The sequence below is a fragment of the Canis lupus genome, chromosome 32, assembly GCF_003254725.2.
Source record: "Canis lupus dingo isolate Sandy chromosome 32, ASM325472v2, whole genome shotgun sequence".
In the NCBI taxonomy this organism is placed as follows: domain Eukaryota; kingdom Metazoa; phylum Chordata; class Mammalia; order Carnivora; family Canidae; genus Canis; species Canis lupus.
Window position 1 is genome coordinate 24121528 of NC_064274.1, and position 24728 is coordinate 24146255.

Genomic DNA, 24728 nt, shown 5'->3' on the forward strand with positions numbered 1-24728 from the left:
GATAGTACATGGTGAGTATCCTTATCTGGAGAGCTCTGAGGAAGAGATGATTCGTTTGTACCTTTAAAACCTTTTTTAAAAAAATAAAACACAGATATAAAAAAACATATTATGACTTAGTAAATTATTATAGTGCAATCACCCTTGTAACCACCACCCAGATTAAGAAAGAGAACCCCAGAAGCCCTCATGCACCTCTTTCCTTTTAATTTTTAAAAGATTATTTATTTATTTATTCATGAGAGACACAGAGAGAGGCAGAGACACAGGCAGAGGGAGAAGCAGACTTCCTGCAGGGAGCCCGATGGGGGACTCGATCTCAGGAATCCAGGATCACACCCTGAGCCAAAGGCAGACGCTCAACTCATGTATCTCTTTCTAACTGCAGTTCCTTCCTGCTTCCAACAGTAACTACTATCTTGAGTATTAGAGTAATCACTTCCTTGCATTTTTTTTTTAGTTTTCCATGCAAATGTCCACCAAAGACATTATAATTATGAAAGCATGAATTTTAACATACTTGATGGATTTCAACTCACTGATATTCTTATCCTTACTGAATCTCAAACTGTCCCACTCTTGGTTGGTGAGAGTCTTATCAAAGTTCTTTAACATACCTCTGATAGCTTCCTTGTTATCTCTATGTCAAAATATTCTAGGATCATCTAGTATACTTCCTGTCCCAGACCTGGAATCAGCCATTTCTCTAAGGAACCTTTCCCTTAATGGGAAAAATGATTTCAGTAGGAAACACAAGATTATTAAGTGGTTCATTGTTTCTAGTCCTTTACAGTGGACACAGCTACGTTATAATCACTTCCTTGCATAGAATGCAAAAGAAATCAAGGAGTCAAGAATCATTTTAAGTTTTTGACCTGAGAAATGAGAACACTGGCTTTGCCATTTACTGAGGTGGGAGAAGCTGCAGGAAAAGCAGGTTCAGAGAAGATAATGCAACTTTGATTCAGACATGTTACAGCTGAGATGACTATGAAACCTCCAAGCAGGGAATCCCTGGGTGGCTCAGCGATTTAGCGCCTGCCTTCGGCCCAGGGTGTGATCTTGGAGTCCCAAGATCGAGTCCCATGTCGGGCTCCCTGCATGGAGCTTGCTTTTCCCTCTGCCTGTGTCTCTGCCTCTCTCTCTCTCTCTCACTCTCTCTGTCTTTCATGAATAAATAAATAAAATCTTTAAAAAGAAAGAAAGAAAGAAAGAAAGAGAGAGAGAGAGAGAGAGAGAGAGAGAGAAAGAAGAAAGAAAGAAAGAAAGAAAGAAAGAAAGAAAGAAAGAAAGAAAGAAAGAAAGAAAGAAAGAAAGAAAAGAAACCTCCAAGCAGAGGCGCCAAATAGGCAGCTGGATATAAGCACTAGGAATTCAGCAGAGATGTCAGAATCAGAGGTAAATCTGAAAGTCATCAGCATATTGGTGGTGTTAAAGCCGGGGGACTGGGTGTAATTACCTAGGAAGTCAATTATCTGACATGATTTTCATGGGATTTAGCAAAGAGAACAACAACAACAAAAAAAAAAAAAAAAATGAGGAAAGGTTTAACAAAAGCCAAAATGAAACATAAGCATTTTCCTTCTTCTTGGAATGATAATAACATACCTGGTGAGCAACTTCTGCTCTCACGGAATTCATGAAGTCCCGACCAGTTGGATAAAGGGCACAGGCAAACATAAAATCCTGCCATACCTATCAAACCAATAAAAAGCAATAAAGTACTTCCATATATATATATATATATATTTTTTTTTTTTTTTTTACACAGAAAGAAATTCTTCATTCTGAACTTTGGGAATTATCTTTCAGGCAAATGAAAAAACAAGTTAGCTGGATAAGTGTGATCATTTGAACACTACTATGATTGAGGCAATGGGAGAGGCTCTCATATGGACCTCAGGACTTTCCAGAACTATACAAAATTGTGGGGGAAATCTGAGAGAAGAAAATGTTAAGTAGGGAGAAAAAGAAAGAGAAGAAAAAGGGAATTCAAATAAGAAACAGTGAGTGTGTTGAGGGAAATACGAAATTTGAGAAGAACCTTCTCCAAGCCCCTCCTCACTTGCAATACTTCAATTTTTTACTGGGAATTTGGTATTGAGAGATAAACCAGATTGTTTATAAAGGGACTAACTTTTCATGGCAAAAAGGATGACTACATGGACATTTTTGTAATACAACCACATAAGTTCATTTATTTTTTTCTGGCTTTTTGTTTTTTTTTTTTTCTTTGAGAGAGAGAGAGAGGGAGGAAGAGAGAGAGAAAGAGAGCTGAGGGGGGAGAGGGAGAGACAGAGAGAGAGAGAATCCCAAGCAGGCTCTGTGTGACACAGGGCTCGATCTCATGACCTTGAGATCATGATCTGAGCCAAAATCAAGAGTTGGATGCTTAACCTACTAAACCACCCAGACACTCCCACATAAGTTCATTTCTAGAGAGGCTGTTAGGATGCACTGGTTAAGAGCACAGGCCCTGAGTCAGAACCTTGGTTCTACCACATTCCTACCATTTGGGTTTGGGCAGGTTATTCAGTCTCACCTCCACGTGTCAGTTTCCTTATTGGTAAAATGGGGGTGGAAAACAGCAGCAACTACTTCATAGGATGGGCAAGACGATGAAATAAAATAATAGATGCAGAGCACTGAGAACAATGCCTGGTACTCAATAAATATTATAGAATATTGTCACATTATCATGACCATCAGCATTATCAATATTATCATAATCACTCTTCTTTTATGGAGTATTTTATATTATAGAACTGTAATACCAGAAGTAAAAGACTGTATTTCCTGTGCTTAACCCTCACCAATGTAAAACACATTTGGACTACTTAATAACAATATCAAGCACAGCTTTACTTCATTGAATTGTATTTTTCTTCTTTCTAGGTCTTGTTATGTCTCCTTAAAGTTAAATTTTAAAATACGTATGCACAGGGATCCCTGGGTGGCGCAGCGGTTTAGCGCCTGCCTTTGGCCCAGGGCGTGATCCTGGAGACCCAGGATCGAATCCCACGTCAGGCTCCCGGTGCATGGAGCCTGCTTCTCCCTCTGCCTGTGTCTCTGCCTCTCTCTCTCTCTCTCTCTCTGTGCCTATCATAAATAAATAAAAAAATTTAAAAAAAATACGTATGCACACCCTTATATCACAAAGAAAATTAGAAATATAAATGTCTCCCACTTAAAATAATTAAATAATTATGATATTCCATCATCTATGGTTCTGGGTTTGTAAGATGCCATTTATTCCTCTGCAAAAAAATGGATTATCAGTCCCAGCTCTGAGAAAGAAGTGAAGGAGCCATGTCACACATCAGAACACAGGAGGTCAAAGAGAGGGTATAGTAACATATCAATCAATAAAATGCTGTCAACTACGCACCATTATTCCTAGTTCATCACAGAGTCTATAAAATTCATCCTGCTCGTAAATTCCTCCTCCCCAAACCCGGAGAGTATTCATGTTAGCATCCACAGCAGACTGCAAAAGGAGCCGTAACCTGTAGAAGAGATTTTGTTTTATTTTATTTTTTTAAGATTTTATTTATTTATTCATGACAGACACACAAAGAGAGAGGCAGAGACACAGGCGGAGGGAGAAGCAGGCTCCATGCAGGGAGCCTGACGTGGGACTCGATTCCGGGTCTCCAGGATCACACCCGGGGCTGAAGGAGGCGCCAAATCACTGGGCCACCGGGGCTGCCCCAGTAGAAGAAATTTTAAAAACAAATGTTAACTTGAAATTTTGGGATATTAAAAAAAAAAAAAGATTTTAAAACACATGGTGTTGATAAATACATTTCAAATCTCTGTTAGAAAAACACATTCTAAAATTATGATGGTTTAGGGGGCACCTGGGTGGTTCAGTCGGTTAAGGGTCTGCCTTTGGCTCAGGTGATGCTCCCAAGGTCCTGGAATGGTGCCCTGCATTGGGCTTCCTGCTCCACGAGAGAGTCTGCTTCTCTCTCTCCCTCTGCCCCTTGCCCTGCTCCTGCTTTCTCTCTCTCTCAAATAAATAAGTAAAATTAAATTAATTAAATTAAATTAAATTAAATTAATAAAATAAAATAAAATAAAATAAAATAAAATAAAATATGATGGTTTGGATATGATGCTAGGTGAAGAAAGTGAGACAAAATTATACACACATCAACCTGGAAAAATTGTGTGTTATATCTTTCTCTGCCTTCTGAATTCACATTATTATTATGCTTTTTTTTTTTAATTTTTATTTATTTATGGTAGTCACACAGAGAGAGAGAGAGGCAGAGACATAGGCAGAGGGAGAAGCAGGCTCCATGCACCGGGAGCCCGATGTGGGATTCGATCCCGGGTCTCCAGGATCGCGCCCTGGGCCAAAGGCAGGCGCTAAACCGCTGCGCCACCCAGGGATCCCCTTTGAAACTAAATTTTTTATTGTTTTTTTTTTTTTTTCTTATAGAAAAAAATTTGTAGGGATGCCTGGGTGGCTCCGTGGTTGAGCATCTGCCTTTGGCTTGGGTCATGATCCCGGGATCCGGGATCGAGTCCCACATCGGCCTCCCGGCAGGAAGCCTGCTTCTTCCTCTGCCTGTGTCTCTGCCTCTCTCTGTGTGTCTCTCATGAATAATAAATAAAATAAAATAAAATAAAATAAAATAAAATAAAATAAAATAAAATAAAATAAAATAAAATAAAATAAAATATTTTTTTAAAAAATAAAAAAATTGTAAACCTTAGAGTATGAGGTAATTTTATAGAACCATTTCAAATTATAAGACAAAAATCAAAGTTTGCACATTGATACCTAGCTTACTCTCATCTCCTTTTTTCAATTCCTCCAGCCTAGTACATATTTTCCTCAATTTACAATGGGATTATATCCCAATTAGCCCATTGTAACTTGAAAATATTGTTAAGTCGAAAATGCATTTAATACACCTAATACACCTAATACGTACCAAACATCCTAGCTTACTTAGCCTCACCTACCTCAAATGTGCTCGTAACACTTACATTAGCCTACAGTTGGGCAAAATCATCTCACACACAGTCTAGTTTATAATTAAAGTATTGATATTTCATGTAATTGTTGAATACTGTACTGAAAGTGAAAAAACAGAATGGATATATGGGTACAGAATGGTTCTGAGTGTATAGGTTGTTGACTATCAGTACAACGTGGCTGCCTGGGAGGCCAAGGTTTCTGCTACTGCCCAACATCACAAGAGATTACTGTACTGCATATCACTAGCCCAGAAAAAGACCAAAATTCCATATTTAAAGTATAATTTCTACTGAATGTGTATCATTTTTACAGCATGATAAAGGCAAAAAATCATGCCGAACCATCATAAGTAGGGCACTGGCTATGCTTCTTCTTTTTATTTTTAAAGATTTTATTTATTTACTTGATGCAGAGAGAGACAGAGAGAGAGAGCACAAGGAGGGAGAGAGGCAGAAGCCAACTCCCCACTGAGCAAGGAGCCTGACTTGGGGCTCAATCCCAGGAGCCTGGGATCATGGCCTGAGCCAAAGGCAGACACTTAACTGACTGAGCCACCCAGGTGCCCTGCTTCTTTCTCTAGTAAATTTCCTTTCTGATTTTTCCAATTCCTATTCACATCACCCACAGGAAAATCCAGAAATTTACAGCCACTTTGAGAACATCTACCTTGCATTTCTAGAACAGAGCCCAGAAAGGAGCCAAGAAGGCCAATAACTGGCCCACTAAGCACCCGGAGCATTGTGCTTCAGCAGGTTTACTAATTGGCCCAGCTGTACTGAACAGTCACTGCCAACACCAGCCAGGAGATGACAGGAGCCAGGAGATGAAAAGAGGCAGCAAGTTATCTGTGTCTATGTCTGGAGAATAATTTCATTTTCACATGAAATTCGATACAACATACACAGTTTAAAGTAAAAGCAAATTACTGCAACTTTTGGCAAATTCTAAACAGCAAATAATATACCACAATGCATATTTATACACATGTAAATAAGCTAAGTGTTTATTTTCTCTTTAAAAAAGTTTATTTTTACTATCATCAAGACAGTTTATAATTGCAATCAGGAAATACTATTTTCATGTAAAGTGCTATTCTCAAAGCTTTAGATAAGCACTTTCAATTTTCTTCTTGATTTAAAATTGCAAAGCTTTTTTAGTTCCTTTTACTAAGATAAAAGTAAAAGAATATACAAGTAGCTTAGAATGAAGAAGGAAATATGGATTTCCATATTTTTAAAAGAATGCACAGAAATATTTAAGGTATTCCTTGAAAAATTGAAAAAAAATTAATCATTTTTTCAGGAACTAACTATCCAAAGTGTGCATTAATGATTTTCTTGTTCTTCCACAGGAAATATATAATAGTTTTCTAAAAACTGGATGGTTTCAGCAGTCTCAAGTCATTTAGCTGTTAAGACTATCTATAGCTCATAAGAATAGAATACATGATTTAAAAATCCTTTCCATTCTAAAGTTTCCATCACCCTAGAATTCTGTCTCCATTCCTTCCACTGGAAACAAAGAAAGTAAAAATGAGTAACTCTTTAGCTTAGTGGGACTGTTAATAAAAGAAAAACAAGAAACAGAAAATAACTTACAAGTCAGAGGTTACTCGATCCTGGAATGAATCTGCTGGGATCCAGTTCGAGCCTTTCAGAAATATGGGCAATCCATTAATTTTGAAGTAGAAACTCAGACCTTGAGAACCTTCAATGGGCTCTTCTATAAGTTCCACCGTCCTAAAATAAACCTATTATGAACAAAATTAAATACTGAACATCGAATTTAAAACATAAGCGAAAGAGATCTTTTTTTAAAAAGGAAAACAAACTTTTAAACAATTTACATGAACATAATTTAATGTTAATTTCCAATTTGCTATGAGGCACTTAATATGGAAGTACACATTTCAGAAAATATATATATATATAATAAATTAATGCCAGACTGTATCTTTTAGTAGATATAAAATACAGAAACTATTAAAGAGGAAATATATTCTAGTCTTCCTCATGAAACAGGCATTTGTAATTTCATCATAAGAAATATATTTGAGAGGTGCCTGGGTGGCTCAGTTTTAAGCATCCGACTCTTGGTTTCATCTCAGGTCATGATCTGAGCCCCATGTCAGCGTCAGTGTGGCATCTGCTTGGGATTCTCTCTCCCTCTCCCTCTGCCCCTCCCCACACACACAGAGGAGGGGCAGAGGGAGATCACTCTCTCTCTCCAATAAATAAATAAATCTCTTTTAAACAAAAGAAATATATTTGAACAAAAACTTATACTATTTCACAAAAACGGGAGAAATCCCACCAGTTAAACTGATGAATCTTGGATAGGAAAACACACTCTCATTTCAATGTTGTTAAAATATGCTAAAAAGTGCATCTTAGAATCAAAGACAAACAGCACAAGGTATTTCACAATTTAACAACTTTCCAATATTAATAGCATATTAGTATAAAATCATTTTGCTTAATGGGCAACAATTTAATCCCAGCTAATCATCACATTAAATTCAATGTTTGAGAGAGTTCTAAAAATGTAAGTGGTGTTTCAACTGGAAGATGGAATTGGAGCACACACTCCAATATTATAACTGCTGTGTGAGAAAATGCTGAGACTTTGGTCCCTGTGACACTCTAGCCAGGATTTCCCACAGTTAAGCAGGAGCAGCAAGACTCTAGATAGAGAAGATTTATGTTCTTATCCAAATCTTCATTCCTTCCAGCTATAAACTGGATCAAGGAATGAAGAACATAGTTCTACACCAACAAAGCCTAGCCTTGAATCAAGACTATGCATTTCTTCCCTAATTAAATAAATGAATTAATCAACTTATTTTATGAACTAAAAGTGTCCACCATTCTTGTACTTTCTTACCCTTGCCCTATTACTATGACATGACAAAAAGGTATGAGTTAACTTTATGAGAAGACACAGAATAAAGCTTGGTTGAGGAGGATCTTGACGTGGAATTACCATACCTGCTGTAGGGTTGCAAAAGGTAAAAAATGCTCAATGATTTTCACAGATAACTTTTAAAACACCTTGATGGGTAAATTCAAATATCTAGAGCAGCAGTTCTTTAAGAATGGCTGGGGGCTACAAGGGAACCCTGAAATCCTGCAGGGGAGTCCTTGTGTTCAAATCCATTTTCATTGTAAAGCTAAAACATCATTTGCCTTTTTCACTCTCACACTATTTTAAATGTATGGTGGAATTTTCCAGAAGCTACATGATATGTGATGACATCATCACTTTGTTGGCTAATGGAATGCATACTTGCATATTCTGGTGTGCTCTACTTCTACAGTAGAGGTTAAGTATATAAAGAGGTGTGTTTTCAGAGATTAATTCAGTTTGTTCTTAGCTTCTATTGTGTTCTTAATAGTAGTGTTTGATTATTCCTGCTATAATCTTGGTAACTTCATTATCATGCAATAAATTCTCCTTTTGAATCTCAAAGTTTCCCTTGCAATCTACACAGAAAGACAAAAGGACTGGGTGCCTCTTGTTAATTTGTTTCACAGTGATATTTTTAAGTTTTCAAATGAAAATAAATTTTAATTGAAACTCATTTAAGTTCAGTATGTTATTTTATTCTAAAAAATTATTTATAATATACTTTTTCTTCAGGGGGAACCCGCAACTAGAAGACTAACATTCTCAACCTAGAACTATACTGTCTCCATCTAAAAAATGCTGGGAAAAAAATGAAATATCAGAGTTTTCTTTTTCTTTCTTTCTTTCTTTCTTTCTTTCTTTCTTTCTTTCTTTCTTTCTTTCTTTCTTCTTTTTTTTTTTTTAAGTAGGCTTCATACCCAACGTGGACCCCAATGTGGGGCTTGAACTCACAACCCTGAGATCAAGATCTGAGCTGATATCAAGAATTGAATGCTTAACCAACTGAGCTACCCAGGTGCCCAACATCAGTTTTCTGACTCATGGAAAGGAAGAACCTACTCCAAAGAAACTGAGTAAAATTACAAATAAAAAATGAAATTATATTTGAAATATATACATATTTTTAAAAAAGAAATTATGAGGAAATCTGTATTTCCCTCAACTTTATAATTGTTAATAATTTACCTTATTGTGGGCAGCCTGGGTGGCTCAGTGGTTTAGCGCCACCTTTGGCCCAGGTTGTGATCCTGGAGACCCGGGATCGAGTCCCACGTCCCTGCGTAGAGCCTGCTTCTCCCTCTGCCTGTGTCTCTGCCTCTCTCTCTCTCTCTCTCGCTCTGTGTCTCTCATGAATAAATAAAATCTTTAAAAACAAATTTATCTTATTGTGTCTAATGCAATATAACATTTTAAAAAACAATATTTATGGTGCCAGTTAAGTTGCAGTATCATTTTGAGACCAAACATTCTAAGTATGAAGAAAAAAGAACTGAATATTTTAAACTTAGACAAGATAAGCTCTTTAAAAGGCAAACATTGTTTATTATGCTGTAGCATATTATTTTATATTGTATTATAATGTTTTCAAACTAGGAATGAAAAAGTCACTGGAGCATCTTACAGGATTGGTTATCATATTACACAGCTGGAGAAGCGCACATATTAGCTGAAGAGAGTTTTACAGTTCACATTGCTGAATGCCTACTGGATAAAAAGTCAGAAAATGAAATCACAGCATTGTCACTTTGCAATGATATAGTAAGTCATCCAATTAAAGATTTAGCAGCAACAGGATACTGAGCTGATATTTCATCTGAGTGTCACACTTTGCCTTACAAATGCATGAATCTCCAGAATGATGGACTTACTGTTGGCTGATATTTATCTGTTAATCAGCACAATGAATCATCAAAGTTCTCATTTATGTGAATCTCTGGCAACACAGTATAAGAAACGCTGAAATATTCAAAGTATTGAATAGTTTCTTTGAATCTCAAAGTTAGCAACAACTGTGTTAACATTTGCCCTGATGTTACAAAAGCAGTGGTGGGTAACACTGCTGGTGCCTCAGCAAAAATCAAGGCAGTAGATCCAAACTGTGCTAATTGTCACTGTACCCTTCACCTTCAGGCATCAGAAGGAAAAAAAAGTCAGTTTCACTTAGGAATGTTGTGATAAAGCAGCAAAAATTATTAATCCTATTAAATCCCAACCTTGAGTACACATCGTTATAACAGTCTGTGTGATGGGGCACCTCGGTGGCTCAGTGGCTGAACTGATAACAGTGGCCTTCTGCTCAGGTAGTGATCCTGGGGTCCTGGGGTCCTGGATCAAGTTCCACTACAGGGAGCCTGCTTCTCTCTCTATGTCTCGGCCCCTCCTCTGTGTCTTTCATGAATAAATAAATAAAATCTTTAAAAAAGAATAGTGTGATGAAATAATGGAATAGGAAATTTGGATAAAGTGCCACACGATGGATTTCTTGAGGAAAAGCATCTGGGCCATTGCTTGAGTTGTAAATTGAATTAGTCATCTGGTTCATGAAACTTCATTTTAACTTGAACAAACTATTGTTATTCAGACATGGCTATTGGCAGATATTTTCTGAAAAATGAATGAAGTGAGCCTTGCCACTTCAAGGAACATAAGCAAAAGTATTGTGGACAAAGATAAAACTCAAATTTACAGGCAAAAATTAGGATTTAGGAAAACTTGTATCCACTACCATGAGCTTGAGTGTTTCCCAATACTTAAAAGACTTTTCAGATAACATCAGGGTGATATTAACAAATGTTAATGTGGTATTATATAATGGAATGTTTCAATGTTTGGAAACATTTGAAACTCTCTATTTTTCTAATAACTAAAAACTCTAATATTTTTCAAATAACCATTGCATTATATTATGATATCACATACAGATAAAAGTTCCATTAGGAATGAATAAGTCATAGTAATAAAAGGTATAACACAGAGAATATAGTCAGTGGTATTATAACATTTTATGGTGACAGATGGTAGCTGCGCTTGTGGTGAGCAGAGCATAAGGTACAGAGTTTTCAAGTCACTCTGCTGTACACCTGAAACTAATGTCACATTGTCAACTATGTCTCAATAAAAAAAAAATAATTTAAAAGATCCATTAAAGATGCAAGAAATACCAACAGATTTTAATGTAACAGAGTACAAACAGTTCATTAAAATGGCTTCAGATTCCACACTGCAACTAACTTTAAGAAACTACCACTACTTAAGTTCTTGTGTAGTACATAGAATAGTCTCAATTATTTGAAAAGGCTATTAAAGTACTTTCTTTTCCAACTGTGTATCTATGTAAGATCATTTTTTCTTTGTATATGTCAATGAAAACGTGTTGCAAAAAAGAATGCAGAAACATGAGAATCCAGCTGCCTTCCATTAAGCAACACATTAAACAGATTTGTAAACATGTAAACAATATCACTATTCTCACTACATTTTCTGTTTTGTAAATATATTTATTTTTCATAAAATAACTCATATACTAACATGTCATGGATTTGATACTGTGATTTGAAATGAATAAATATTTAATCCCCAGTTTTAAACTTACCCATGTAAACAAAGGTACTTTGGGGTTCTCAATAATTTTTATGGATGTAAAGTCATTGTGAGTAAAAAAATATTCAAGAATCACTAATCTATAAAATAGAACTTATTTATTTCTTTATGCCGATTAATACTACAAATAATATTAATGATAAAACTCATCTTCCCCATTTTTTTCTTTTCTGCTCAAATTTTCTTGTGAAAAGATAGCTATCCCCATCTCTCACTCTTATAAACATCTCACAATTTTATGACTCAGGTCAAAGTAAACCCTAAAGCACCTGACAGTATTCAGAGGTGAAGCAGGAATTACCAGCCACCTTTTCCGCTGGGCATTCTTTAACAGGTTAAAGGCTGGTGGGTCTATGATTAGTATCAGTAATTCTCCATGTCCTCTGGGAGTCCTGATGAGTAACATAAAGTCTTCTTCTGCAAGAGGTATTTTACTTAGAGGAAATAATAGGCGTTGAAAGAGCTTTTTTGAAAAGAACCCTGAGTAACATATTTACATCCTGAGTGAATTACAAGATCAAAACTATTTTAAACAGCACAAAATAAATTATTGTCTAAAAATAGAAAAAAGGTATAAATACCTAAGAACCTAAATGTGTAAGCCAAGCCATTTGAATTTAAAATTTTTTAAATTTCCAAACTTATTTATCCATTGTTGAAGATTCTATTAGCAACTCACTAAGTAAATTTTTTAAATGAGCCTTATGATTTCATTTTTTTAAATAGATAGATTAACTTTCAAAGTACAGAATAGGTGAACACATTTTTTAGACAAGAGCTAAGAATATCTTAACTAAAGAGCTTACGGGGTATGTGTCTGATAATACTGTACTTCTCACATTTCTCCCTCTGGTAGACCAGATGATGATGTAATGAATCATAGATTCATAAACTTCATATCCCTTCTCAGCTGTTTGTAACCAAATAATTAAAAAGCTGTCATACTTGAGGTGCTTGGGTGACTCAGTTGGTTGAAATATGACTCTTGGTTTCAGCTAAGGTTATGATCTTAGGGTCCTGAGATCGAGTCCCCAGTTGGTCAGGCTCTGTGCTCAGTGGGGAGTCTGCTTCTCCCTCTCTTCCTCTCCCTCTGCCCTTTGCCCCACTCATGCAAGCTCTCGCTCTCTCTCTCTCTCAAACAAATATATAAATTTTTTTTAAAAAGCTGTCATAGTATCACTATGATGAAAATTAAGAATTTTCTTCTTAAGAAGAACCTTATTTCCAGAAATTGACAAATGGTACCGGAAATATTTTTCAAATAATTTTCATAGATTTCCAAAATATACCTAAAATCATTTCACCTATGTTATGTATTTTTAGAGACAATCAAACACATTTCTGTCTGCTCTGAAAGTGCTTTAACATGCAGAAGCACTGAGAAAACACGTGCTGGGTTTCCACAAAGAGCTCTCCTGACACAGGCCTGTGCAGGATGACACAGAAGAGTCTCTCTTTGTTGCGCCCTAGAAATATGCAGACAGCACAACCAGAAGTTAACAGATACAAGTTTACACCAGCATAGTTACCTGGTATTTCTGTAGCCAGAAGTACAAAAGAGATCCAGAATGGACAGAATTGCTTTTTAACACTTTTTTACATGACAAAATTATTTTCAGTAATAATAGTGAAATGAAATGATTATCCAGAAAGCACTTTCTTTTATTTAATGTTATATATAATATCATACCACTTTTAAGTAAAATAAATACGAGTAGAAAAAAGGAAAACTAATGGATTCATGTATTTGATTATATTAATGTTTTTGAAAAAAGTAAATAACATTTCCATAGATTGGTTCACTATGGAAATGAATAATACTTGTTATTTTGAACCTTAACTTCTAAAAATATCAAGAACTTTGTCAAAATTGATCTTCCTTGTATGTATATGCTTTATAAAGAATATAGCCAGATTTGTCAATCTATCCTTGCATAGTTGATAGAAGAACCCCTTTTATTAATTTTAATTTAGAAATGTTTTTTTCGGGCAGCCTGGGTGGCTCAGCAGTTTAGCACCTGCCTTCAGCCCAGGGCGTGATCCTGGAGTCCTGGGATCGAGTCCTGAGTGGGGCTCCCTGCATGGAACCTGCTTCTCCTTCTGCCTGTGTCTCTGCCTCTCTCTCTCTCTCTCTCTCTCTCTCTCATGAATAAAGAAATAAAATAAAAAAATTTTTTTTTTTCAAATGAAGCCCAAACTATACAAATATTTTGGGAAAGTATTAGACATAAAGGTAGGTCTGACAGAGATTCCTAAAAACCCCACTTCTCAATGAATTCCAAAAAATGCAATAGTATCCATGCCATTGTTTCTTTGAGATTCACTCAAAGTGTTTACAAATGCCTTTGGGGTGAAAAACTCCCACTTTTTCTAAAAGTAGCTAAAGCAGAAAAAAATGGCTAAATGATAGTGAACACAGACATTATTTGATTCATTGAGTTAAACAAGTATCTAGTTCTTGGTGAAAATGATTAGGGTATTCAACACGGCTATTTTGATTTCTCTGGGCAATGTAAGATCAGCATCTTTTGTTGTTCCTCCTGACACTCTTCTTCAGAATTTGATTCTTTTTTCCTTTGTAAATGTTCATTTCTTAACATTTTGTTGTTGTACAGTAAATAGACTTCACCAAAATTTCTGGGCACTTATCGTCAAAGAAAAGTTTGAAAGCTTGGCATTTCACTGTACATTGTTCAAGGCAAATTCTGGCTATTTGTGAATATGTTTGTATCTGATTAACCTCAACTAAAATTCTACACCAGGAAAAAAAAGATAATTCAGAAGAGAAAAACTGCAGTAGCAGAAGACAAAATCTGAGCTGATTCTCATGCATCCAACATTCTGTTGGATCGCACAGTACTTCAAAGTGTAGATTAACCATTCAAAATTTACTGTGTCTTCGCCTCATAATGAGCATTCCATCTTGTCTAGGAAAGACTTTCTGTAGCTTTTTCCAACAATGAGGTGAGATTTAAAAGAATGAATAAAATTTTTCCAAAGTTCCAGAAAACATCACACATGAAGAAATGTTTCCAAAAAAAAAATTCCACAAGGTTCAAAGAATGACTTCCAAAGACAGAAATAAAATCTGAGATTAATCTCTTTGATTTCTATATAAACCAATGTGAATATTGGTCACATATGCAGCACTCTCCTATCCACTGACCACAAAAGAGGTTTATGAAACAACAATCCAGTTGTTTCAAGATATCCTCTGTGAGTTCAGCTGCATTATTTCCAGAAATATAAGAATGACTTCCATATATCAACTCTTACCACCTTTTATACAAACAGATCTGATTAACTTACACATTTGATCTCTATGAAGCATCTGAAGTACTATCAAAAAGATTTTGGGATTTTTAATATATGCAACTACTAAATCATACCACTAATGTCAATTCACTTTCATTCTTTCTTTAGTTTTAAAACAATTAAAAATTCCCACAACTATATGGTCAACGAAGCATAGAACAAAGCAGGAAAGAATATGCAATAGAAAAAAGACAGTCTCTTCAACAAATGGTGTTGGGAAAATTGGACAGCCACATGCAGAAGAATGAAACTGGACCACTTCCTCATATCATATACAGAAATAGACTCAAAATGGATGAAAGCCCTAAATGTGAGACAGGAATCCATCAGAATCCTAGAGGAGAACACAGGCAGCAACCTCTTTAACCTCAGCCATAGCAACTTCTTATTAGACATGTTGCCAGAGGCAAGGGAAACAAAAGCAAAAATGAACTACTGAGACTTCATCAAGATAAAAAGCTTCTTCACAATGAAGCAAACAATCAACAACACTAAAAGGCAACTGATGGAACGTATCTGATAATGGGTTTTTGTCCAAAATCTGTAAAGAACTTATCAAACTCAACAACCAAAAAACAATCCAGTTAAGAAATGGGCAAAAGGCATGAGTAGGCATTTTTCCAAAGAAGACATTCAGGTGGCTAACAAATACATAAGAAGATGCTCAACATCATTCATCATCAGGAAAATACAAATCAAAACCAGGATGAGATACCACTTCACTCTTGTCAGAATGGCTGAGATTAATAACACAGGAAACAACAGGTGTTGGTGAGGATGTGGAGAAAGAGGAACCCTCTTACACTGTTAGTGGGAATGCAAACAATACAGCCATTCTAGAAAACAGTAGAGTTTCCTCAAAAAGCTAAAAATAAAACTACTGTATAATCCAACAATTACACTACTAGGTATTTACCCAAAGGATACAAAAATACAGATTCAAAGGGGTACATGCACCCCGATGTTTATAGTGGCACGTGCTATCAACAATAGCCAAATTATGGAAAGAGCCCAAATGTCCATTGACTGATAAACAGACAAAGAAGATGTGGTGTGTATACACACACACACACACACACACACACACACACAGTGGAATATAAATCAGCCATCAAAAAGAGTGAAATCTTGGGGCACCTGAGTAGCTCAGTCAGTTGAGCATCCAACTCTTAACTGCAGCTCAGGTCATGATCTCAGGGTTGTGGGTTTGAGCCCTATATCAGGCTCTGCACTCAAAGGGGAGTCTGTTTCTCTCCCTCTCCCTCTGCCCCTCCCCCTGCTTCCATGCTCTCTCTAAAATAAATAAATATTTTTTTTTAAAAAAAGAATTAAATCTTGCCATTTACAATGGTGTGGATGGAACTAGGGTGTATATGCTAAGTGAAATAAGTCAGTCAGAGAAACAGAAATACCATGATTTCACTCACATGTGGAATTTAGAAAACAAAACAGATGAACATATGGGAAGGGAAAAAGAGAGAGAGAGAGGGAAGTAAACTACAAGAGACTCAATGAAAAAAAAAAGAGACTCAATGATAGGGAATAAACTGAGGGTTGATGGAGGGAGGTGGGTGGGGAAGGGCTAAATGGGTGATAGGTATTAAGGAGGGCACTTGTTATGATGAACACTGAGTGTTATACGTAAGTGATAAATCACTAAATTCTACTCCTGAAACCTATATTACATTATATGTTAACTAACTAGAATTTAAATAAAAAATTGGAAGAAAAAATTAACAAGTAAAGAATTTCAATTCTAAAGATATAAAAATTAGTAAAATATTTCACATATGAATTCAAATATGCACTTGCCAAATAAAATATTACATATTATACATCCCAGTTCACACTATCCTCTATTTAGGTTTTTTAACGACTTAATTTTTTTTAGAGTAGTTAAGATTCACAGCGAAATTGAGGGGAAGATACAGAAATTTCTCATATACCCCTTGCCCCACAGTGCATGGCCTTCCTCATTACTAGCATCCTCCACTATGGTGGTACATTGGTTACAACTGATGAACCTATACTAACACATCATTATCACCCAAAGACCACAACTTACATTATACTTCACTCATAGTGTGTTACATTCTATAGGTTTGGACAAATGTATAACATGTATCATTATGGTGTCATACAGAGTAGTTTCATTGCCCTCTAAATCCAGTATGTACCACCTATTCATCCCTCTGTACCTCCTCCCTACAGCCCCTAGCAACCACTGATCTTTTCAATGTTTCCAGTTTTATCTTTTCCAGAATGTCATATACTTGGATTCATACCATATGGAGCCCTTTCAGATTGGCTTCTTTCACTTAGTAATCATCATTTAAGCTTCCTCCAAGTCTTTTCAGAGCTTAATAGCTCATTTCTTTTCAGCACTAACTAATACTCCATTGTCTGGATCTACCAGGTTTATCATTCCACTTACAGAAGGACATTTGTTTGCTTCCAAGTGTTGGCAATTAGGAATAAAGCTGCTGTAAACAGAGATGGATTTTGTGTGGACATAAATTTTCAGTCCGTTGGATAAACAATGAGCAGATCAATTGCTGGATCATATGGTAAGAGTATGCTTAGTTTTATAAGAAACTACCAGATTATCTTCCAAAGTGACTGACTGTACCATTTTGCATTGCCATCAGCAATGAAGGAGAGCTCCTGTTGCTTCACATCCTCACCAGCATTTGGAAATGTCACTGTTCCAAGTTTTGGCCACTCTAATTTTCTTTTTTTTTTTTTTTTTTTTTTGGTTTTTAAATTTTTTCATTTGAGAGAGAGAGAGCGAGCCAAGCGAGTGAGATCACTAGCAGCAGGAAGGGTCTGAGGAAGAGGGCGAAGCAGACTCCCCCTTGAACAGGGTGCCAGATTACGGCTCCATCCCAGGACCCCAGGATCATGACCTGAGCCACTCAGGTGCCCCATGTTTTGGCCATTCTAACAGATGCATAGAGCCGTCTTGTTTTAATTTGCATTTTTCCTAATGGCATATAATATGGAATATTTTTTCATATGCCTAATTGCCATCTGTATCTCTTCCAAGTTTCTATTAAGATCTTTGGCCCATTTTTTAACTGGGTTATCATCTTATTGCTGAGTTTTAAGAGTTCTTCACGTATTTTGTTCAACAAGATAGGTCTTTTGCAAACATTTTCTCCCATCTGCGACATGTTTTCTCATTCTCTTGACATTGTCTTTGACAGAGCAGAAGTTTTTAATTTTTTAAAAAGACTTATTTATTTATTTGAGAGAGAGAGAGAGCATGTGTATGAGTGGGGCGGGGGGAAGTTAGGGAGAGGGAGAGACAGAATCCCAAGCAGACTCTTGGGGAGTGTGAAGCCCAAAGTGGGGCTAATACCATAACCCTGAAATCATGACTTGAGTCAAAAATCAAGAGTTGGATGCCCAACTGAGGCACCCAGGTGCCCCTACATTGAAGTTTTTACTTGTAATGAATAATTACATGTAATGAATAATTTTACTTGTAATGAATAATAAGTTCAGCTTATTAATTATTTCTATTTAAAATTTTAAGCATAAAAATAAAAATTCCAAGAGTTCACACTGAAGTAGCTCATGCTGAGCTTCTGTTTTTTTTTTATAATCACTCTGCTGTTGTTTCCGAACTACTTTTAAATGTAAGAATACGTAATAAGATAGAGACTTTGTATATAAACCATGTACAAAACAAGTTTAAACTATTTTAAACTGTAATAAACTTACTTTCAAAATGACTATATGCAGCTGAGTCTTCTTTATCCTGGGGACAACTATATAACCAAGAGTTCTCCAAATTTACTTCTAGGTAGAATATAACCTTTATTAAAGAAATTAATAAAAATGTGCTAAATTGAAGCCTACATATGTTATTAAAACTCAGGAATAATCCCACAGATGGATAAAACTTAGACCAAGAAAAGATTTTGCAGGGAGGAGTATTTAATCACTGACATTGTATAGAATTGCCAGATATCTAATAGTAAAATACAGGCCAACCTGTAGTCTACACACATGCAACGACTTAATGCCTGTACCCAGGGCTAACTGCTCCCATGACCCGGTCTGGGTAAGCCACTACCAATAACCATTTTGGAAATGTTTAATTAAAATTGGACAGGAAGAAAGACAAGAGGGAAATTTACTGAGATGAATAGCGTTCCTCAAAATTTATGTCACTCAGAAACTCAGAATGTGACCTTATTTGGAAATAGGGTCTTTACAGATATAATTAGTTATTAAAATGAGGTTATACTGGATTAGGATGGGCCCTAATCCAATGGCTGGCATCCTTATAAGAAATGCAGAGACACACATGGAGAGAAGGCCATATGATGACAGAGGCAAAGATAAGAGTAACCTACCTACAAGCCAAGAAATGCCAAGGATTACCCACAACCACCAGAAATTAGAAGAGGCAAGGAAGGATACAACATGGCAGCCCATGTTTAGAAGAAACATGGCCTGCCAACACCTTGATTTTGGACTTTGAGCCTCCAGGACTATGAGAAAGTAAATTCTTTTTGTTCTAAGCTACTCCATTTGTTATGTTAGGAAACCTAGGACACACAGAGGGAGACACACTTCACAATCTCTATAAACTCTCAGTATTGATCAGAAGTACAGAGTGGTCAGAAATACACCTTGATTATTCTGAATTCCATATTTTTTGGCTATGTACTTCTAAGGTCTTTAGAGAGCCAAGAGTAGCACTTAGAAAGAAAAAAGAAAAACATCTCACTGGTATTGTGCTCTCTTTCTGCACTATAGGTACTGCAAAGATGAAACTGGGAATTAAAAAAAAAAAAAAAAGAACAAAGCAAAATTTGGAAAAAAAAAAAAAAAAGAAGTTAAGTCTCCATTATTTTTCTAATTGTGATAGCTAGGGGCAATTTTTTACCTCCTCTGACTTAGAAACTGTGCAATACAATTTCTAATTGTGGACTACATATTATTACATTGTTTCTTCTATTTCCCTACAATAATTTAATTGGAGAATACTGATGCTGGGTCAAATATAAGCAACTACCTTCTGTTGCTTTTAGCAAGATTTGCCTTACATAGGGAATACATGGGAGAGTCATATAAAGTAAGTTATGCTAAAGAGAAGTATCAACTAATTGAGTTCCTATTTTTCCAGAAAGGTAAACTATATTAGTCCTTTAAAAATATTTATTACGTCTTTAACACGTCTTAGGTAGGAATTCAGTATAATCAATTAGTAGGATAAAAATATTCAATAAACCTGGGCAGAAAATGGCAAAACAGTGATTAGGAAGATTTTTTTTTCCAATTTACCCAAAGTAGCCTCTCTCATTACACTTCTACACAAAACTTCCTTTGTTAAAAGAAAGCAGACTCTACCAGACTTACATTCTAGAGTCCCTGAAATGACTTGTTGGACAGAATTTATAATATCCCAATGCCTATCTTTTATTTCGTAATTTATTTTAAAATTTCCTATATTTTCATCATATTATTTCTCTTCATACTTACAGATGTGTCTCAGAGTTATTTCTTTCAACAATAAAAAAATTTCAATCATCAAGATTTTTTTTGTGTTCAGAAAGAAATGTAGTCAGCCTTTCCCCTCCTACTAGATCCAGTACATCTCTGCTGCATGGGCTGCATCTAAAATCTATAACTTCCCTAAGGTCTTTTGTCTGAGTCAACTGTGCTGCTGTCTTGAGACATACTCAGTAAACAAAAAATTAAAATGTGTTATGTCTAATCTCAATGGAAGAGAGTCACGAAAGAAAACTGAAGCACGATGGATTTCAATAAGATGTTTTAAAATAGGAATAGTTTTACATAAACCAATTTTATGTAATGTTACATTTTCTTTTATGTTATGTTTTAAGATCATAATAGAACCACCAGAATACAAGAGCAATAGCAGTGAGATAAGGAAGGGCCAGTGATAAGAACAAAAGTCCTGACACAATACCTAGTGCTGGGGAGCATGTGAGTATATGGAGTAAAAGTGAAATACAAGCACTTTGGAAGGCAGTTTAGCATGCTATCACAGCTGACCTACACATGCCCTATGATCCTGTGATTCCAGTCCCGGCAGAAATGCTGTTGGGAGCATACGTGCTTTGAATCAATAATGCTCATAGCAGCATTACTCAGAATAGCCAAAACTGGAAAGTACCTAAATTTTAACAGCAGAATGTATAAAACACTGAAATAGTACACAGCAATATAAATAAACTACAGCTATATCTGACAACATATCTAAATGTCACAAATACAATGTTGAGTCAAGTTAGACACAAAAGAATGCATACTATGTGGTTCCATGTCCATAAAGGTTAAAGACAGGCAAAAATAAACTACAGTGTTAGATGGCAGGATAGTGGATCTTTGAGAAGGAGGAAGGCACAGTGATTGGGGAGGGCTCACAAAGGGTAGGGGGACCTCCAGAGGGATAAGCAATGCTCTATTTCGTGATTAGGATGACGCGTTACATAAATGTGCTTTTTCTAATCATTCATTAATGCTTAATGAATGATTAGAAATCATTAGAATTCATTAATGCTTAATGATTGATTAGAAATCATTAGAAATCATTAGATTACACATATGTTCTGTGTATTTTTCTGCATGTGTGTTACAATTTACAATAAATAGAAAATAAAAAGAAATTCCAATTTAACAATATGAATGGACCTAGAAGTTATTAAGTAAAAATAAGTCAGACGGAGAAAGACAAAGACCATATGATTTCACTTACATGTGGAATCTAAAAAACAAAACAAACAAAAGCAGCAACAGACCCGTAAATACAGAGAACAAAGTGACAGGAGGGGGTATGAGGTTGGGCAAAATGGGTGAAGGAAAGTAGGAGATACCAGATTCCAGTTATAGAATGAGTAAGTCATGTAGAAAAAAGATACAGCATAGGGAATAGAGTCAATGGTATTGTAATAGCATCATATGGTGGGAGATGGTAGTTACATGTGTGAGCATAGATAGCATATAATACAGAGCTGTCCGATCGCTACATTGTACACCTGAAACTAATGTAACATCGCGTGTCAACTCTACTTCAATTAAAAAAGAAGAAAAGAAATCCCAATCTGGCGCATTCCCACCAAAGAAATAGGAGCAAGACACAGATAATGATGGCAGATAGCTGTCAAATTCCTTGCCTGCTGAAACACTGGCAAGTCTGAAACCATGAAGAAATTTAGGACTGGCAAGATACTTATTTTCCTTAAGAACCACCCTGGAAACAAAGGTGAATTAGGTATTATCTTTCACTTACAAAACGTGAAATTAATCTATACTTTTAATCTAAATTTCAAAGGCAAACACTGATTCCTGAACCTTGCAAAGAGCTCAAATTTGTATTTCATTCTAGGCAATCACAGAATCATGGGGAGGCACAAGAGATCATCTAATACAACTTCTACCATCCCAGTCTAATAGACATAAATACTTTTCAAAGTTCCCACTGCAAATGAATGCTGAGGTGTTCCTCAGTTGCCCACTCTAGTGTGCACAACCTTGACTACCACACAGCTACTCCCATGGGTGACCTTGGTCTCACATGCTCCACTTTAAGTTCACTTCCTTCTCCACCTCTGTCCTATTACAGACGAATAAAAAATTTCAAGAATAACAAGTTAAAGAATTAGCAAACACGTCCTCAGCTCTCCAAGGTAAAATACCTTATTCCTTTATCCTCTTTTTTCTTTAATCACCTTCTTGGCCATCTTCTGAGAAGAATACCAAACTGATTAAAATGTTATAGTAAGGTTTTAACAGGCTAACTAAAACAGTACCTTAAGACTCCTATATGACAGAACTACTATTCCTCTTAACATTCTAGAAATAACAAGACCATTTTAAAAAATCATATCATGGAAAGATATCTAGTTTTGGATCCAAGCCTCACCTCAAACTTCATTTCTTTTTTTAAAATTTTATTTGTTCATGAGAGACACACAGAGGGAGCCAGAGACATAGGGAGAGGAAGAAGCAGGCTCCTTGATGCAGGACTCGATCCCAGGACCCCGGGATCATCACCCGAGGCAAAGGCAGACGCTCAACCACTGAGCCACCAAGGTGTCCCTCACCTCAAACTTTAAAGCGTTGCTCAAATACAAGGGATTTCATTGGCATGAGTACAAGCAGGGTAGGCAGAGGGTCCAATTTGAAACCACAGTGCACACCAAAACACCTTGTACAATACCACCAAACCACCCAAACACGTCACAATCAGAAATCAGAATTTATCCAAAGTGAAGGTATCACAATTCTCAGATAAAGAGATTCAGAGTTTTCAGCCTCAGGTGGGCCCTCAATGCTGCCCCAGAATCCCATCATATTGCTTTAGCCTTTTCTCTAGACTAGCTTATCTCAAGGCTTCACTTTCTCAAATTTCTAACTTGCCCTCCACTCCTCTTAACAAGACATTACATCCTAGCTCCCAGGAGAGAAAAAAGTTACCTGACCAGAACTCCCTGAACTTTCTTGTTCAGGTTCACTTTTTCCTCTTTGGACTCTGCTGAAAGAAGAGGCTGCAATTCCCATAGAAAGAAACTATGCCTTAAGTGGTCCTAGAGATCTTCAAAATTACTTCCATCCTCATGCTCCATCTTCTCCTCTACATATGTTATTTTATCTTTAACCCCTATGACAACAAAACACTGAATCCATTCACTACTGTGGTGACGCCATCCTCCCTCCCCTACCTTATCAGAGATAGCCCTCTCAACCACCTCTCAGATTTTGAACTGTTTTCACTCTTGCCCTGGCTACTGACTCTTCCCATCAGGATTTTGTTGTCATTGCTCTTCATTCTCTTTAATGGTGTTCTTTCTCATGTTGCAACATTTGAAGTCACAGAACAATTGCAAAAATAGTGCAAAGAACTCTCGAATACCCTTCACCCAGAGAGAGACGCCTTTAGGTTTTGTCAGTTGTCCCAGTGACATTGTTTACAGAAAAGAAAGAAAGAAAGAAAGAAGAAAGAAAGAAAGAAAGAAAGAAAGAAAGAAAGAAAGAAAGAAAGAGAGAGAGAAAAGATCAAGCACTGCACCCAGCTGTGACATCTCTCTAGTCTCTTCAATGTGGATTAGTTCCTCAGTCCTTCCTTGACATTTTTTAAGATTATAGTAGATTGAAGTACATTTGAAGGTTTTAGCTCCTAAAGCTCATTTAGGTTGCCTGATGCTTCCTCTGGGTTAGATCCAGGTTATCTGCTTTGGCAGGACTATCACAAAAGTGATTCTAAATTCTTGTTGCAGCCTGTTGGGTGGACACCATGTCACTTTGTCATGTTGGTGGTGATAACCTTAATCACTTAATCAAGATAGTGTCTGCTAAGTTTCCTCACTGCATTTTTTTCTCCACTGTAATTATAAATAGTTTGCTGAGAGATGCTTTGAGGCTATGTAAATATCTCATTTTTCATGCCACTTTTACCCTCAGTTTCAGCATTTATTCATATTTCTTACCTGAATTACTTATAACCACAGTAGTTATCAAATGATTATTATTCTAGTTCCATTATTCCTTCTACATTTATTAGTTGATTATCCTCTTTAAGGAATCACTTTCCTTTCTCTCATTTACTTGTTAAATGGGTTATAATCTTTTACTACCACTCTTTTATTTTAATGCTTCAATTTTCTCAGATTTGGCACATTAAACTGGTTCCAATATCCTTCTGACTTATCCCATCATTCTTTTTTTTTTTTTTTTAAGATTCTATTCATTTATTTGAGGGAGAGAGAGAGTGTGTGTGTGTGCATGTGAGCTGGGAGTGGGGTAAGAAAGACAATGAGAATCTTAAGCAGACTCCCCACTGAGCAGAGCCCCACACAGGGCTTGATCTCACAACCCTAAGATCATTACCTGAGCTGAAATCAAGAGTCTAATACTTAACCAACTGAGCAACCCA

The 24728-nt window shown here is 36.2% G+C and overlaps 1 protein-coding gene across 1 annotated transcript in view; it reads right to left on the reverse strand.

Moving 5' to 3' along the window:
* Nucleotides 1-24728, reverse strand: part of MANBA (mannosidase beta) — a 115435-nt gene that overhangs the window by 41013 nt on the left and 49694 nt on the right. The window contains exons 8-10 of the mRNA XM_025423089.3: nucleotides 6592-6743; nucleotides 3389-3506; nucleotides 1609-1695 (exon numbers count right to left, since the gene is read on the reverse strand). Coding sequence (XP_025278874.3) covers nucleotides 1609-1695; nucleotides 3389-3506; nucleotides 6592-6743 — 357 coding nt within the window. The remainder of the gene's footprint in view (nucleotides 1-1608; nucleotides 1696-3388; nucleotides 3507-6591; nucleotides 6744-24728) is intronic.